The 14578-nt window shown below is 46.7% G+C and overlaps 7 protein-coding genes across 7 annotated transcripts; 3 read left to right on the top strand and 4 right to left on the bottom strand.

The window, feature by feature from the left end:
* Window positions 1–307: 307 nt before the first annotated feature.
* On the bottom strand, window positions 308–2000 carry N7517_008329 (uncharacterized protein; the record flags this gene model as incomplete). The annotated part of the gene is made up of 2 exons (XM_056726059.1): window positions 308–1858; window positions 1914–2000. The coding sequence occupies 2 exons, from the start codon at window positions 1998–2000 to the stop codon at window positions 308–310; spliced, it is 1638 nt and encodes a 545-aa protein (XP_056576910.1).
* Window positions 2001–2691: 691 nt separating this feature from the next.
* N7517_008328 (uncharacterized protein) lies at window positions 2692–3342 on the bottom strand (the record flags this gene model as incomplete). Its single annotated transcript, XM_056726058.1, has 3 exons — window positions 2692–2731; window positions 2776–2853; window positions 2918–3342. 3 exons carry the CDS (start codon window positions 3340–3342, stop codon window positions 2692–2694), a joined length of 543 nt encoding a protein of 180 aa, XP_056576909.1.
* A 5-nt stretch (window positions 3343–3347) lies between these two features.
* On the bottom strand, window positions 3348–3539 carry N7517_008327 (uncharacterized protein; the record flags this gene model as incomplete). The annotated part of the gene is made up of 1 exon (XM_056726057.1): window positions 3348–3539. The coding sequence occupies one exon, from the start codon at window positions 3537–3539 to the stop codon at window positions 3348–3350; it is 192 nt and encodes a 63-aa protein (XP_056576908.1).
* A 2278-nt stretch (window positions 3540–5817) lies between these two features.
* On the top strand, window positions 5818–6117 carry N7517_008326 (uncharacterized protein; the record flags this gene model as incomplete). The annotated part of the gene is made up of 2 exons (XM_056726056.1): window positions 5818–6008; window positions 6090–6117. The coding sequence occupies 2 exons, from the start codon at window positions 5818–5820 to the stop codon at window positions 6115–6117; spliced, it is 219 nt and encodes a 72-aa protein (XP_056576907.1).
* A 1486-nt stretch (window positions 6118–7603) lies between these two features.
* Window positions 7604–7807, top strand: N7517_008325 (uncharacterized protein; the record flags this gene model as incomplete). Its single annotated transcript, XM_056726055.1, has 1 exon — window positions 7604–7807. One exon carries the CDS (start codon window positions 7604–7606, stop codon window positions 7805–7807), a length of 204 nt encoding a protein of 67 aa, XP_056576906.1.
* A 563-nt stretch (window positions 7808–8370) lies between these two features.
* N7517_008324 (uncharacterized protein) lies at window positions 8371–12119 on the top strand (the record flags this gene model as incomplete). Its single annotated transcript, XM_056726054.1, has 2 exons — window positions 8371–9009; window positions 9057–12119. 2 exons carry the CDS (start codon window positions 8371–8373, stop codon window positions 12117–12119), a joined length of 3702 nt encoding a protein of 1233 aa, XP_056576905.1.
* An 871-nt stretch (window positions 12120–12990) lies between these two features.
* On the bottom strand, window positions 12991–13788 carry N7517_008323 (6-phosphogluconolactonase; the record flags this gene model as incomplete). The annotated part of the gene is made up of 1 exon (XM_056726053.1): window positions 12991–13788. One exon carries the CDS (start codon window positions 13786–13788, stop codon window positions 12991–12993), a length of 798 nt encoding a protein of 265 aa, XP_056576904.1.
* Between the last annotated feature and the right edge of the window lie 790 nt (window positions 13789–14578).

Below are 14578 nucleotides of genomic sequence, written 5' to 3'. Positions count from 1 at the left end.
GAGATAAAAGTATGAGGAGAAAATCAGCGAATTCGCGATACTCCAGGATCTAGACCACTCCGGGAAGCCCTCCTCAAGTCAGATTGAGCCCTGGAGTTGACGCTGGCTGACTCATCAAGTTACTTCGGATCAGGTACCACACAGGCTATGGTTGGCCGTCAGGTACTTGGGGCCAAGTACCACCAATATCGCTCATATTCATTCATACTTTTCATATCATTTTCATTTCTACATAACATGTACAGTTGGAAACTAGCCATGGGTATTCGTGTATTCAAGTTGACCGTAAAGATACGTATATCATGGACTAGCTTCTCCATGCCCCGACTCGAGGAGCCTTCGTTTCCCTTATAGAGCCTGCGAACTGCATCGCAAGAAGGCTGACAGCATCTCTTTCTGAGCGCACCACTTCTGTCTCCAATGCTTGCATGGCATGAATCTCCTGCGTCATAAGCTGTATCAATTCAGCCAGGTTCTTGGCTATTCTGGCAAGAGCAGACTGTTCTAGACGCTCCACTTGTCCGAAGCCAAGAATATCAAGGACTTGCAATTCGCGTGCACAGAGTTCCAGCCTCACATTTAAATTATGCAATGATTCTTTCCAGCTTCGTGCTAGGGGGTCAATAAAGGCGCCAACATCAAGACATCCCGGTCCACGGTTATGGCGAATAAGCTCCGCTCTGTCAAGCCAGTCTTCAAAGGCCTTCACAGCCTGAGAGTACTGTGCACCCCGGCTGCTAGCAATCATATCCGAGACATCTTGTAGAACCCGTGATAGAATTTGAATCTGCTCGGAGAAGTCATGCGAACCGCGATGTTCACGACAATTGGAAAGCCAAAGCCCCAGGGCCTGCAAATTCAGCTGACACTGCCGCTGCGTTTCATCGGCCAGTACCAAACGATATTGGCTAGCGACACTGCCATACTTTTTGCGCAGACGTGACTCGGCATCAGACTTCCATTCAGCGTGGCGTTGTAGTGAGTTGGAATGGAAAAGACTGAGCTGAAGAAGCTCTGTTTGTAGTGCTGCGATATCCGGCCATGATGAAGGGATCAGCAGATTCCCAGGCTGAGGTTCGACTCCAGGGGTAGGCGTTGGAGGCTTGGAGAATTTCTTAGGTGACGACGGCCGCTGGTAGGTTGAGAGTGCTCGTGCACGTTGGCCGGTTGCTGGGGTTGTTTCGGCTTGTTTTGTATTCTGTGCCAACTGACTCCTGTGTCGCACATGGCTTTTGGCTTCCACGGGTGGTCTCTTGCTGGCGCTGATAGGCTGCCTCAAAGACGCGGACCGTGTGGGGCGTGGTGGGGGTAGCATCTCTATTTTCTTGGGCGAAGGGGGCCTTCTGATTGTAGGAGGTTGAACTGGGGATCGTCTTCCTGTCACTTTGCGGGGTGAGGGCGGCGCGAATGATGGCGCTGAGCTCTTTGATGAAGGGACCGCAATGTTTGCTGATGGCATCTTCAACGCACCAGGTCGCATGATGCTTTGGCGGCGGCTGAGTGGAACTCCGGTCTTCATTGCTGTAGAATCAGCCGGTGTTTGCTTTTTAGGCGGCGATATCTCTCGCTGTCTAGTGGGTGACGGGTCCCCGCGTGGTTTCGGCTTGCTGCTAGGTGGCTGAATGCGCCCATATACTGTTCCGCGACCATTGTCTTGGACAGTATTCCTGCGCTGGGGGAGTAGGGTTCTTCCTCGGGCAGTGAGTCCATTGTCTTTCAGAGGCACACCCTCGACCGGCGAGGGGTTTGATGGCGAGCGGTTCTTGTTATTCGTCTCTGGGGTAGAGTCATTGCCTGGGCTAATCGCGGCGGATAGTGGAGTGGAGGGTTTTGTGGCAGGTCGTGCTATATTTGAAGTCTTTATTAATTAGCATGGCTTCTTTATGTAATTGTTGGCATGGCAATGGTGGCACAGGCATGCGACAGCTGTGCTTGACGGGTAAAGGACTGACTTGTTTACGGGGATCGCGCAGCGAAGCCGAACGTGTTGGAATGGGCATCGTACAAGGTCATCAGAGAGGCATTATGCATTGGGTTTAAGGGATGGGTTTGTTGTTAGCGGAGAGTCGGGGAGGTGCGCGATCTTCCCCAAAGTACCCACACCTTTTATTTTATCTATTTTTTGTTGATCTTCCAGGTTACTTAGGCAGTGAAAATGCATCTAAAATTTGTCAAAAATAATAATAAAAAGCAAAAAAGCAACCAAAACAACTAAAACAATAATAGTCAAAGAGAAAGATGAAAAATAAACGTCCTGCCCGGCGAATCGGGGTTTATGATGGTTTTCTAATAATCGTACACACTACGGAACCAGTATCAGAGATTCTTGAAGTAGGTTAGAATAAAGTCCGTGAAAACATACATCTATTAAGATATATGTGTTTAGGGCCATTTTCAAGAAAAATTCAATAAAATATGAAAAGGTATGAACCAATTTAAGGAGTTGCTAAAATCAGTTGCTACAAGCTGAGGTTATATATCCTGTGTTACTCTAAGCGCTTTAGGGTTCCTACATATTTACGTTTGGAACAGAATACAACTACGAACCGATAGTCATATTGTTCAGATCTGTTGAAAATCGAAATAGAATAGAACCTGTTCCTCCGGCTCGACGAGCATACCTCTTATAGGTAGCCCCGAAGCCCATTCTTCGTCAACTGATGTAGCCCTCACTCTCTCATGATCAAACCATCACTCAAATGTCACTTCCGCATGAAATCGGCCCCACCATCTACATCATAGTGAAGATGTTAGATGACGTTGTTGAGTACTCACTGAAGCCGCTCTTCGAATAGCTTGAGGAGGGAATCGAGTCTGGTGACCAGGCCAGCAACAAACTCAGATAAGCATTCACTAATATAGCGCGGCAGGTGTCAGTATAGATCAAAGCAGTGGAAACCAGATGCATATTACTCACTCTGGACCGGGGGCGAGGGAGCCCACGGTCGTGGCTCCTGAACCGGAGGACGACTTGGTCGCATGCACGGCATTGATGGTGCCAGCTTCGGGGTCCAAATCAAATGCGTTGTCTGAGGTGATAGACAATTCAGACGAGCCAGAATCGGCATGGCGAATGATTGAAGTGCGCATGGTGAAGTTGATCAGGTCCATGTCGACTGGAATGATCTTGGTATCGGACAGATCGACTAGGTCGATAAGATCGGAACTCATCGCAATGGGAGTGGCGTTCTCGGCCTGAAAACAGGAGTTGTTGCCCACATCCGCAGTCTCAGCACCTGTCGTGCGGTCAATTAAACCAACATAAGATGGAAGGGTAGGATCGTCCCGTCGGTCTTCGAGGTCGATGAAGGGACCACGAATTGCCTTGACGTCAGAGTGCATGTCGATCAAACGATATTGGGAGCTGTATTAATGATCCCGGTGTCCAGCTCCAGATCAATAAAGCCAATGGATACAAATAGGCCATTGAGTCGAAGGTTGGAATTGAAGTTATTGTAGTTGGGGTTGGAGGATGGCATGAAATTGCCGTCGGGTCTCATAGTCATCAGACGAAGGTTGCGCGCAACGTGTTCTGCCATCCTACTGTATATTATTTATAGTGAAATTTGATTTTTGGTTGTTATACTTACTCGATAAAGCTCCCGAAGCAGCAAAATGAAATGGTTGTGAGTTGATGTAGTCAAGAGTTGAGGTCGAAGGTGAGGTTCGAAAAATGGACCGATGCCTAGCTGACGAGGCAAGTCCAGGGGTGGAAAGTTTGCTCCCTTTGGTCCAAGGATCGAACAGCTGGTATCATTGAATATCTAGATGTAGATGTTTGCTTTGGTTATCTACAAGGCGGTAGTGAACTCGGTGCACAGAATCCCTTGTGACGAAAGGATCTACTAATTGAACATGCGATATCAACATCGAGTATAAAACGGCCTATAGCTCCGAGAAAGCTTCACAGGGCTAGTTGTAGAGCAAGTAACCAAGGATATTTGCTAGCACATCGCTATATGATGAATTGGATTGAATCATGGTATTGACCTTTTGGGCCAGAGCACTGTTTAGAAATCTATTGAATAGCTGATCTCCTCCACCAGTCGCTACGATAATACTCCTTCACATTTTATTGTTCACGTATATGCTAAATCCACCTTTGGCTTTGGGTAAATGCACTTGTAATGATGCTATACGTCGGTGCCTGGTTCGAAAGTGAGAAATTTCGTGAAGAGTACATCGTTTGTAATAAATTGTTAGTCTAAGAACTTAATTATATGAAGACGACTTGATGCCAGCTGGACCAGACAAGAGCACGGCTGCTTGTGATGTTGGCGAATGGGTCGCTTATATGCAGTGGCCTTGTTTGTGAGAGATATGTTCGTACGTCCCAACAATATGTCGGACTAGCAACGTGGTTTATCTACATAAAAGGTTATACTACAAGGTTTACACAGAAAAGTTGCTTTATATTTCTTGCGTGCTAAATCGAAATACAATGCTCTTTGATACATTATATTCATGGATATAATTCAAGTAGAACTGCAACTAGGTAGATGATATATATTACTATAGTGGATCTTTCGTCTCTATATCAAATCAACTGGTGAATGTCATCAACGACAGGCGGCCGGCCGACTATTCTCGTCTACTATAAATTATAACTTAGGTTCCACCAGTATCAAGTTTGCAATAATATGAGCTCTGGCTTGATGACCAAACTGCCAACTCCAGCTGGCTTTATTGAGTAAAGATCTCGGCTAGCAAGGAATAATAAACCCTCCTTGAATTGCCAGATTTCTTTGCAGATGGACATTTGCATCAACGCCGGGTTAGAAGTGGCAACATATTGCGCGGAGGACTCCAGAATGACCAAACATACAGTCCTGACGCTCGATACATGGATCCAGCAACATAAGGCGACCTCTGCATTCCCTAGTATATGGTGGCTTATTTGCACTATATTTCCTTTTAGCCATCTGCTATCATGTTTGGCCGTAGATGTTTCATGAAAAGAGCAGATGTAGACTTACCACATTTCCCCTACATTTACCCTGTTTTGCACAGCACCGGAATGTGCCGTCGTTGCAGTATTCTCCCCTCTGGGAGCACCCAACCCTCGCTTCCAGATTTCCACCAGCTTCGGGCGTGGCCATTGTGAAGGCAACTAGGGCAAATAGGACAATGAAAAGCTTCATGTTTGAGAATCTGGTTTGTAAAGATGCCAAATTTGTTTCAGAGATGAAGAGACAATGTAGAGAGAAATATGGTTGCAGTATTGAGGAAATGGTTATCACCCTATGGGTGTCTTTATATAGAGCTAATAGTCCTTGCTAAGTATCCCCACCTCCACATGGGGATTCGGTATCTTGGCAAGGATCAAGTACCTTCTTGGTTATTTCCCTCATGTGAGCGATAGATTGCAGATCCTTAGTACCAGTATCCTAGCCTAGCGTTCCAAAATATGCCTTCCTGGTTCGCAACCTGGGGTTACATTGCAGATATTAGAAGCTGACGCTGTGATGCCTGCGAGCGGCAAAACGAACAGCTCATAGAGGAGTGCAGTTCTTTATTCAAACTGCAGAATGTTTATGTAGATCAATCTTGGAATTTTGGAATACGAGCGAGAATTCGTGGGGATCACCCTTGCATGACAGCAATTATGCATATAAGCCTGCACGAGCCGTGGGGGCTAAACTTGAAAATACATAGCGAAGGGAGATGAATTGGTCCACTAATATTTACACAGTACAATCGAAAGCATATAAAATGTAGACACTTCGCCTCCAGTGTAACTCAAAACAATTCACTTTTCCACTCAAACATACACTCCCATCAGAAACCCGACGACCCATCCTAACAACTTATTCTAAAATGCGTTTCTCTATTTTAGCCCTTGTGACCTTCATTGGCCTAGCGCTTGCTACGCCCATCGAAGCTGGAAAAGACTCAGCGGCTTCTGTTCAGGTCAACAACTGCTACACACTCTGCAAGATCGATGGCGGGGTATGTTCATCTCGTTTCCATGACTTTGATTGTTACCTAATGATAGCAATTACAGAGCAGTGATTATTGTCTGCGAAAATGCAAAGACCAATAGGAGTCGTAAATTGTCATACAGAAAGAGGACAATACAACGTCAACAGCCAGGTCTCACTCCTGGTTATCGGTTGACCAATCAAGCTTGCTCTATAGACATTTATGGGGCCAGAGGATTATAATTGGTGTCTTTCTAGGTTCCTTGGTTATTTTACCGGCATCAAGTTGTCTGTACTTAGCGGTCAAGTGATGGGCGTTCAGACCTATTGTCTAGATAGTCTGAAATCCTCCATATCCAATACACATGTCTCATTTCTAGCCCTACAGAAACTACTAGTTCGCATTGCCAATTGTCAACCTAGTAAGGAGTCCATTAAGCCAAGCTGTACCCCTAAGGAAAACATGTAGTTGCACATGCTTTTGTGGGGATCGGATAGAAACGGGAGATCGACACGCCTTGGCTACGCGGCTGATCGCCTGAATTGAAATATGTAGGGAAACGACAGCTCATACTAGCCAAAACTGAGTCCTTGGCGTATGTACATGCAATCTTTGCATCGGTCCTTATCTATCCAAGACTCAGGTAAAATAGAGCCTTAAGATAGTTTCAGAAGTATTCTGATTGTGTATGGAAACGAATTGTCTTATGCCTCCTTTTATTTTATGCTTAATGCTACACATATAAGGCAATACAATATCAGATATGTACAATCCATCCATGGATCTTCGACGTTCTGACCTGAACTCGTGTACATTTTTGGCCCCATTCTAGATAGGACCCTTGTTAGGCCACCCATCTCAGCTGCCAAGCAACCTTGGAAATGCTTTATGTGAAGTCCAGAATTTTGCATATGATCACGGAGTACCGATACCCGACCCATGTGCGCAAGCCTGCTGTATATTTCCCGACGCCTCGAATTTTACATTTTACAGCTAGCAGTTTTTATCATCACTTGGAGCTATATGATATCGTATCAGTCTAGCTATGACTTATAGATGTGATTGAATTTAATTGAATAGACACACATCTTCTGTAGTGCTTAAAAACTGTAATAGTTATGTTTTTCTCTTATGACTAATAGGGTCCCTGTGCTCAAATTTTGGGGTGGCACAGGAGGCTCAAATTGGCAAACCTCAAAAGAATTCGGGGCCATGTTTATGGACAGTCAGCATAATGCAAGGGGCTCCGGGGTTCACCACACGGGGTCGACACTAATACAACCAATAGAAGAGCTCCTCTTCACATAGCCTCATTGTAAGCGCTCCATAAGGCCGAATTTGAATGATCTACATGATTCTTTCAAACCCGGGGGAAGAGAACGGAATTCCAAGCCCACGACATGATTTGATGCTACTCCTTGGCTGATTGGAACGTCCATGCCGATCGTATGTCCAGTCTCCTGTATAGTTGCCTTGCTATTACATAAATGTGCCAGGGTTAGGAATAGCACCGGTGTGATATATACCCCTCATCGAGGACTGTGAGTAGTTGAAAAGATATAAATATAGCCTTCTGTCTCGATGTGAAAAACTATCTCTCCTCTCAATCCAATCAATCCAACCAAATCCAACCAAATCCAACCAAGTTCAACCCAATCATTCATACCGAAACCTCCTCAAAATGAAGTTCATCTCCGCCTCAATCGCCCTTGTTCTCTCTCTTGCTATGCTTGCAGCGGCTTCGCCTGTTGAGCTAGACAAGAGGGCATGCACCGTGAAGAAATGCGCCGCTGCAGACCCGGGAAAGTGCTGCCCCGATAAATATGGATTCTGCAATACCGATACCAAGGAATGCCATTGTGGAAAGGATTGCTTTAAGTCTTAAGTGAAGGTAAGCTATCGAGCTTTATTGATATAAAAGGAGCCGAATTGATCAGGTGTTCTAGAGAAAGACCGTGCTGCAAGCTAGTGATAGTGAATCAACATACTTCAAACTATATAGAACATGTTCGATGTATATGTAGCCCCGATATATAGTATATACTCCCCACCAGTAAGTAGGGTTTGCCCTACTTTGCGCTACTTCTTTCGGCCCTAGAGCCCATTTGCGTGACTAGGCTTACTATGGCCAGGGGGCACACGTTAGTCAAAGAGCGGTTGGAAGCAACCCTCAACACATCGCCTACGAAATGGATACCTACTGTAGGGCAATTAAAGATTGGACGCAATATCTTATTCAACTCATTTCAAAAAGTGTACCAAAAATATGACAAAATCCATAAGAACCCCAATTAGTCACTCTGGCTGCCTTAGTGCGGAAAAAGTCACAGCTATTCGACAAACATAGATTGCCCAAGCCATGCCCCGCCTAAGCACAGAGCGTTTTTAAGAATCCCGACTTCCTCCTTGTCAGATGCCAAATCTTCGAGCCTGGCAAACACACCTAACATGGGGCTTTTCTCAGCAACCAAAGATCGCTTATTGCGAAAACACAGAAAGAACGCAGATAAAAGAGCAGTTGGTGACGAGGTATCACTTTCACCAGCGCCAGAGACCACAGACCCGGATACACCTCCCCTCGACAGAACGACCTCGATCGATGTTGCCGATACACAGGCCAAGCCGGCTGACTCCTCAATCTCGAACTCCACTCCCAATTTACCGCCCTTCTCTTCTGTTTCTGATAAACCCACGCTGACAGACGCACCACTTGTGGAAACACAAAAAAATGGAGAGACCCGATACGAAGTCTGGTCCAGATCCTTTGCCATGTTTCAGGAGAGAGATACAGGCCAGGAGCTAGTGACAGCCTATACGAATTATCTAGCTTCTTTGCAGGGCGAAGACACACCTACAAGCATAGATTTCTCAAATCCAGAATCTGTTGAAGATGTCGTTAAGATGCTGTTGGCAGATCGAGAGCAAAAGCAGTGGAAATTTCACATTCGGAGCCACAATATCAGCGTGCGAGAGCAAGTTGAGAAGTTGGGCAAATTCCTCCTTTGGTCCGATCCACTCGTGAAGACTGCTGTCAGTACTCAGCCACTTGCAGCACTTGCATGGTCCGGCGTCTCCTTGATTCTTCCTGTAGGTCATCTGTTTCTTGCCCTTAAAGATCTAGGCTAATAAGACAGCTCATTATGAGCAGCGCTACAGAGAAAGGGAATATGGCGAATGGCTTGGAGGGTATTGGTGAGCTTCAAATGTTCTGGCAAATCTTCGAGACAGAGTATCTCGAGTCCGATCGTCGACAGCATTATGAGAATCTCATACAGCCTTTAGCAAAGCTCTATTCCTATGTGATTGAATATCAGGCTCGGGTCATTTTCCATCTGACGAGTCCCCAGCACTCCCGCGTATGGCAGGATGTGCAAGGGTCAAACGCGTGGACGGGGATGGTGGAAAAAATCGACAAGAGTGATGAATCCTGCCGCAACTTGCTCCAAATCACTACAAAGTCGAAGATCCAGGAGAACAGTGACCAGCAGCTGCAAGAGATCCAGAAATTGCGTACCACCCAGGAAAAGACCCTCCAATGTATAGAACAAGGTCAAAAAGACGACAAGGAAGAGAAACTGCTGCATGCGTTGGCCAAAGCTGCTGATAGCTACGAGGAAAACATGAGTCGGAATCTAATCAGAGTCCCCGGGACCTGTGAGTGGATTTTAGAGGATGAGGGCTTCAATGGGTGGCGCGACAGCAGCTCAGGCGTCCTCTGGGTGGCAGCAGGCCCTGGCCGTGGTAAGTCAGTCTTGTCGAGGTCGCTGATAGACGAAAATCATCTGGACGCCAGCACGATTACCCTCACGTCCGCAGGTGTTCTGACTAGCGCAACATCGGTTGTTGCTCATTTCTTTTTCAAAGAGGGTGCTGGTGGCAAGATGGACGGTACTCAAGCGCTGTGTGCAATACTTCGACAGCTCTTCTGGTCTCCATCCACCCAGGAATCTACGAGACTGATCAGACATGGGTTGCCGGGGTATAAGGCAAATGGTGACTCTCTTGTTCCAAAATTTCCCGAGTTATGGCGAATCCTGGTGGCGTGTGCGGCAGACCCCGAGGTCGGCGAAATCACATGTGTCATGGATGCGTTAGACGAATGCGAAAAGAGAAGTGCACACCAGATCATTGATACACTTGAGGAATTCTACAGCACAGATCAGACGTTAGCGCGATCCAAGCTCAAATTCTTCATCACAAGTCGTCCACTTCAAAACCTGCAAGATCGGTTTGACGGTTTATCAAACAATGCAACATATCTACGACTTGATAGCGAGAGTAAATCTGAGCAGATTCAACATGAGATTGACCTAGTCATTGACGAAAAAGTTGAGGACATCACAAAGGGCTTCACCGAAAGCGATCGAGAAAAGATCAAGCTCCGTCTGAAAAACATGCAGAATCGCACATACCTCTGGCTACACCTGATATTCAACATCATCCACAACGATCGCCTAGAATACAGCAGGTACTCAGATCTAGAAACACTCTTGGATGATCTACCAGAGGAAGTCTCTCAAGTATACGAACGGATGCTGAGTGGAAGCAAAGACAAGTCGCGATTGAAGACTCTTCTTGAATTTGTGCTCGTGGCCCAACAGCCTCTTACTCTTGACGAGGCGAACATTGCCTTGACCCTAGCTATTCAAGACCAAAAGGGTCAAGCAGTTACATCACACGAAGATCTCATGGCCAAGAGATGGCCAAGCGATCAGTTTCAAGGCTATATCATGAATCTCTGCGGTCTTTTTATCAGCGTCCACGAGGAAAAGCTTTCGTTCATTCACCAGACCGCACGAGAATTTCTGACAACATCCAAGAAAGCAAAGGAGGAAGGATATTGGAAAGGTGTCTTCGATTTGCCTCACTCGCACGGCACAACATCGCGACAATGTCTGCAGTACTTGTTGCTGCCCGACGTCAGCTGGAGGACCGAATGGGATGCTTATTCGGAGGATCACCTATCCGAGGGCATCAGAAATCGGAAATACCCCTTTCTTTCGTATTCCGCTCGGTACTGGAATTTACATTTTATCGAACAGGAGGCTTCGCTTGCTGAGCAATACACAGAAGATGCGCGCGTTCTCTGTGATGTGAAAAAGCATCATTTAAGCACTTGGGCTCCAATATTCGATTATTCTGAATTCCACGATGTTTCAGTCCTGACAGATCTGCTTGTGGCGTGTTATCTTGGAATAACGCAGGTCATCCAAGTACTGCTAGACGAAGGTTTCGACGTCAACATCCAAGATCAATGGTCGCTCACGGCCCTACAAGCAGCATCGCTGAGGGGTTTTCAGCAGGTTGTCCAGATACTACTAGACAATGGCGCCGATCTCTATTCCCAATTTGGAAGATATGGCATATCACTCCAAGCAGCATCCTTCGGAGGCCACGAAAAGATAGTCGAGATCCTACTCAACCAGGGCGCAAATGTTAACATAGAGAGTAGCGATTTTAAAAAAGCACTCCAATTAGCATCCTACGAGGGCCACGAAAGGGTCGTCAAGATACTCCTTAAATGGGGGGCAAAAGTCAATATGCAAGGTGCAGACTTTTATACAGCACTCTATGACGCATCCTTAGAAGGCCACGAAAGGGTCGTCGAGATACTCCTCAATCATGGAGCAAACGTCAATATGGAAGGTGGATACTATGATACACCACTCCAAGTAGCATCCTTCAAAGGTCACGAAAGGATCATCGAGATACTGCTCAACCATGGAGCAAATATCAATCTCCAAGGTGGACACTATCATACAGCACTCATAGCAGCATCAGTTAATGGCCACGAAAGAATCGTCGAGGTGCTACTTAACCAGGGAGCAAATGTCAATCTGCAAGGTGAGGTCTATGGCACAGCACTCCAAGCAGTATTAGCTATGGGCCACGGAAGGATCGCCGAGACACTACTTGAATGGGGGGCAGACGTCAATCCTCAATACGGATCCTCCCATACACCACTCCAAGACGCATCCCTCGCAGGCCTCGAAAGAGTAGTCGAGATACTACTTAGCCAAGGAGTAAACGTCAATATACAAAGTGGATACTGCCATACAGCACTCCAAGCAGCATCCATGGGAGGCTACGAAAGGATCGTCGAAGTGCTACTCAACCAGGAGCAGACGTCAACCTACAAGGTGGAGACCACAATACAGCACTACAAGCAGCATCAGAGCAAGGCCTTGAGAAAATAGTCGAGCTGTTACTAAACCACGGAGCAAACGTCAACCTACAAGGCGGACGGTGTAACACAGCACTACAAGCAGCATCAGCTTGGGGCCACGAAAGCATCGTCGAGATGCTACTTGACCACGGAGCAAACGTCAATCTACAAGGTGGAGAATTCTACAATATCGCACTCCAAGCAGCATCAGCCAAAGGCCACGAAAGCGTCGTCGAGATTTTAAATGGGGGGCAAACGTCAATACTCAGAGCGAAGACTACAATGCAGCACTCCAAGATGCGTTAGATGAAGGCCATCAACACATAGTCGAGATGCTAGAGCAGGCCGCCAGGACTGACCCTTGCCAGCCGGCCGAAGCATGCGAGGTTGTCGTGTGAAATGGAAAATATGGGAACGTATCCAAGTTTGAGTTCTATTCGCGTAATATCTGATGTCAGTAAGAATGCAGTGACAGAGGGGTGGATATGAAAAAGGTTGACAGAGTGGTTATATGACCACTCTAGTTTGTTCCCATGTAGGGGTAGGGCAGGCGATGATTTGTATTTCGTTGGCCATGATGGCCCGGGGATATCTTCCTAAAAGGATAGAACGGAGTATCACTTTTTAGGTTTCAAACAGTAGAAGATCTAAAATGACACCAAGAACAACGCCAGTGACACACACAACAGGACTTCTCAAGGTTAGAAGATATTTAGAAAGGAAATCGCCTAGTTTGTAGACAAAATGATGGAAGAAATATGAATTCTATTCTAAGTTTGGTCTACCGGTCCTAACAGATCAAAGCAGAACACCCCTTTTCATCATAGCCAGTGCAATCAATGCCAAGGCAAATCTTGCGAAATAGGAAACGAAGCCATCATCCATCTAGCAAGTCTCACACCTCAAAGACTCCCACGACGAGGGAACGAAACACCATCCACTGCCGGGTGATCTGTGAACCAGCTGACCTTATCACCAGCGCCCTGGTTAACCAGCGCGGAAGGAAGACTAGAGCCCTCCTCCAGATCAAAGATCTGCTTCAGGATATCCTTCTTGCCGGCGCCGGTCGCAACAAAGGCAATGCTGACAGCGTGGGTAACAACCGGCAGGGTAAGGGTAATGCGCTTGGGCGGGGGCTTGGGGGAGTTGGTCTCAGCAGCAACCCAAGCATCCTTCTCACGAAGCAAAGCATGACCAGGGAAAAGCGAGCAAGTGTGACCATCAGGACCACAGCCTAGGAGGATGAGATCGAAGATGGGAATTTTAACGCTATCCTTAGCAGCGAACTCGCGCATCAGATCCTCACGGTAGAGATCTGCGAGTTCCTGGGGATCGTCATCGTCGACGTGCTTCTCGTCGATGGGGTGGACGACGGGGGTGCCGAGCTCGGCGGGGATCTTGTTGACGAGCTCGTCGTTCAGGAGACGGTAATTGCTGTCTTCGTGATCGAGGGGTACAGCGCGCTCATCGGCGAAGAAGATGTGCCACTTGGAGAATTGGGGGGTGTCTTCCGGGGAGCCATTGCTGGGGGCGAGGAGGGCTTTGGCCAGAACGGTTGGCAGAGATCCGCCGGAGACGGCGAGACGGAAAGTGCCGTGTCGGGAGAGAGCGGTGTTCTGGCAATGGAGGACGTAGCCTCGCAATTGCGCAGCTAGTGCGTCGGAGGTGGGGAAGCTGTAGAGGTTGGGGTGGCCGGCCATGGTGGAAATATGTGGGTGGAATGGGAATGAGGGGCAGGAGATATTTCGTTTTGGCGGGGCAATTCTCTGAGATTTGGGGGTCTAGACTCGGAGGTTAGGGATCAAGACCAGTCTAAGGTAATCAAGAAGAAAAAGTGCCGGATGGAGAAAATATGACGTCGCTGAATCTTATCGTATGAGTTTGGAATTTCGCGACGTTTCGATGTTTCGATTCACCCCGTACCCCTCCACCTTAACTTCTTAAGACTCTCTGCCTAAACTAAACTAGCTGCATGATTCTAATTCTGTTCAGATAAGACAATGATCTCAAAGATTTAAATCTAACTTTGGAGACAGTTTAACAGTTTAAACGGTTTAAACAATTTAAACAATTTAAACATATAAATCTGCCGAAATAAAGATTATGAGCCTCCACATTTAAGAAATAGTAGAGGATATATTAGGTATAACCTTGGAAGTCATGTCGAAATATTGGGATGGTTAGCGTGAAGCCTAAGACGCCCACCTACGTCTACGTACATGATAGTGTTTCCGATATTATTTCCGATGTTTATTTTGGAAGATTCATTCTTACCGTCTCAATCCATATCCCACTAACTATTCAGTCAATACGGAACAGTCAAAGATATACATAGAGAACGCCCAAATTCCAGACAAAACAGAAAAGTGTTCGGCATGTCCGGGTTTAGGCAGCGTTATTTCGGAAGCGCCCAAAAACAGCCCATATGTAAGCCCATATGTAAGCCCATATGATCGGCAGAGAAGGGGGGATAAGGCTAGAAAAAAGGAT

Source organism: Penicillium concentricum (assembly GCF_028827145.1).
Source record: "Penicillium concentricum strain IBT 3081 chromosome Unknown utg000003l_segment0_segment0, whole genome shotgun sequence".
Taxonomy (NCBI): Eukaryota; Fungi; Ascomycota; class Eurotiomycetes; order Eurotiales; family Aspergillaceae; genus Penicillium; species Penicillium concentricum.
Note: the sequence above shows the minus strand (reverse complement) of the source record. Positions and strands in the feature narration are given on the sequence as shown.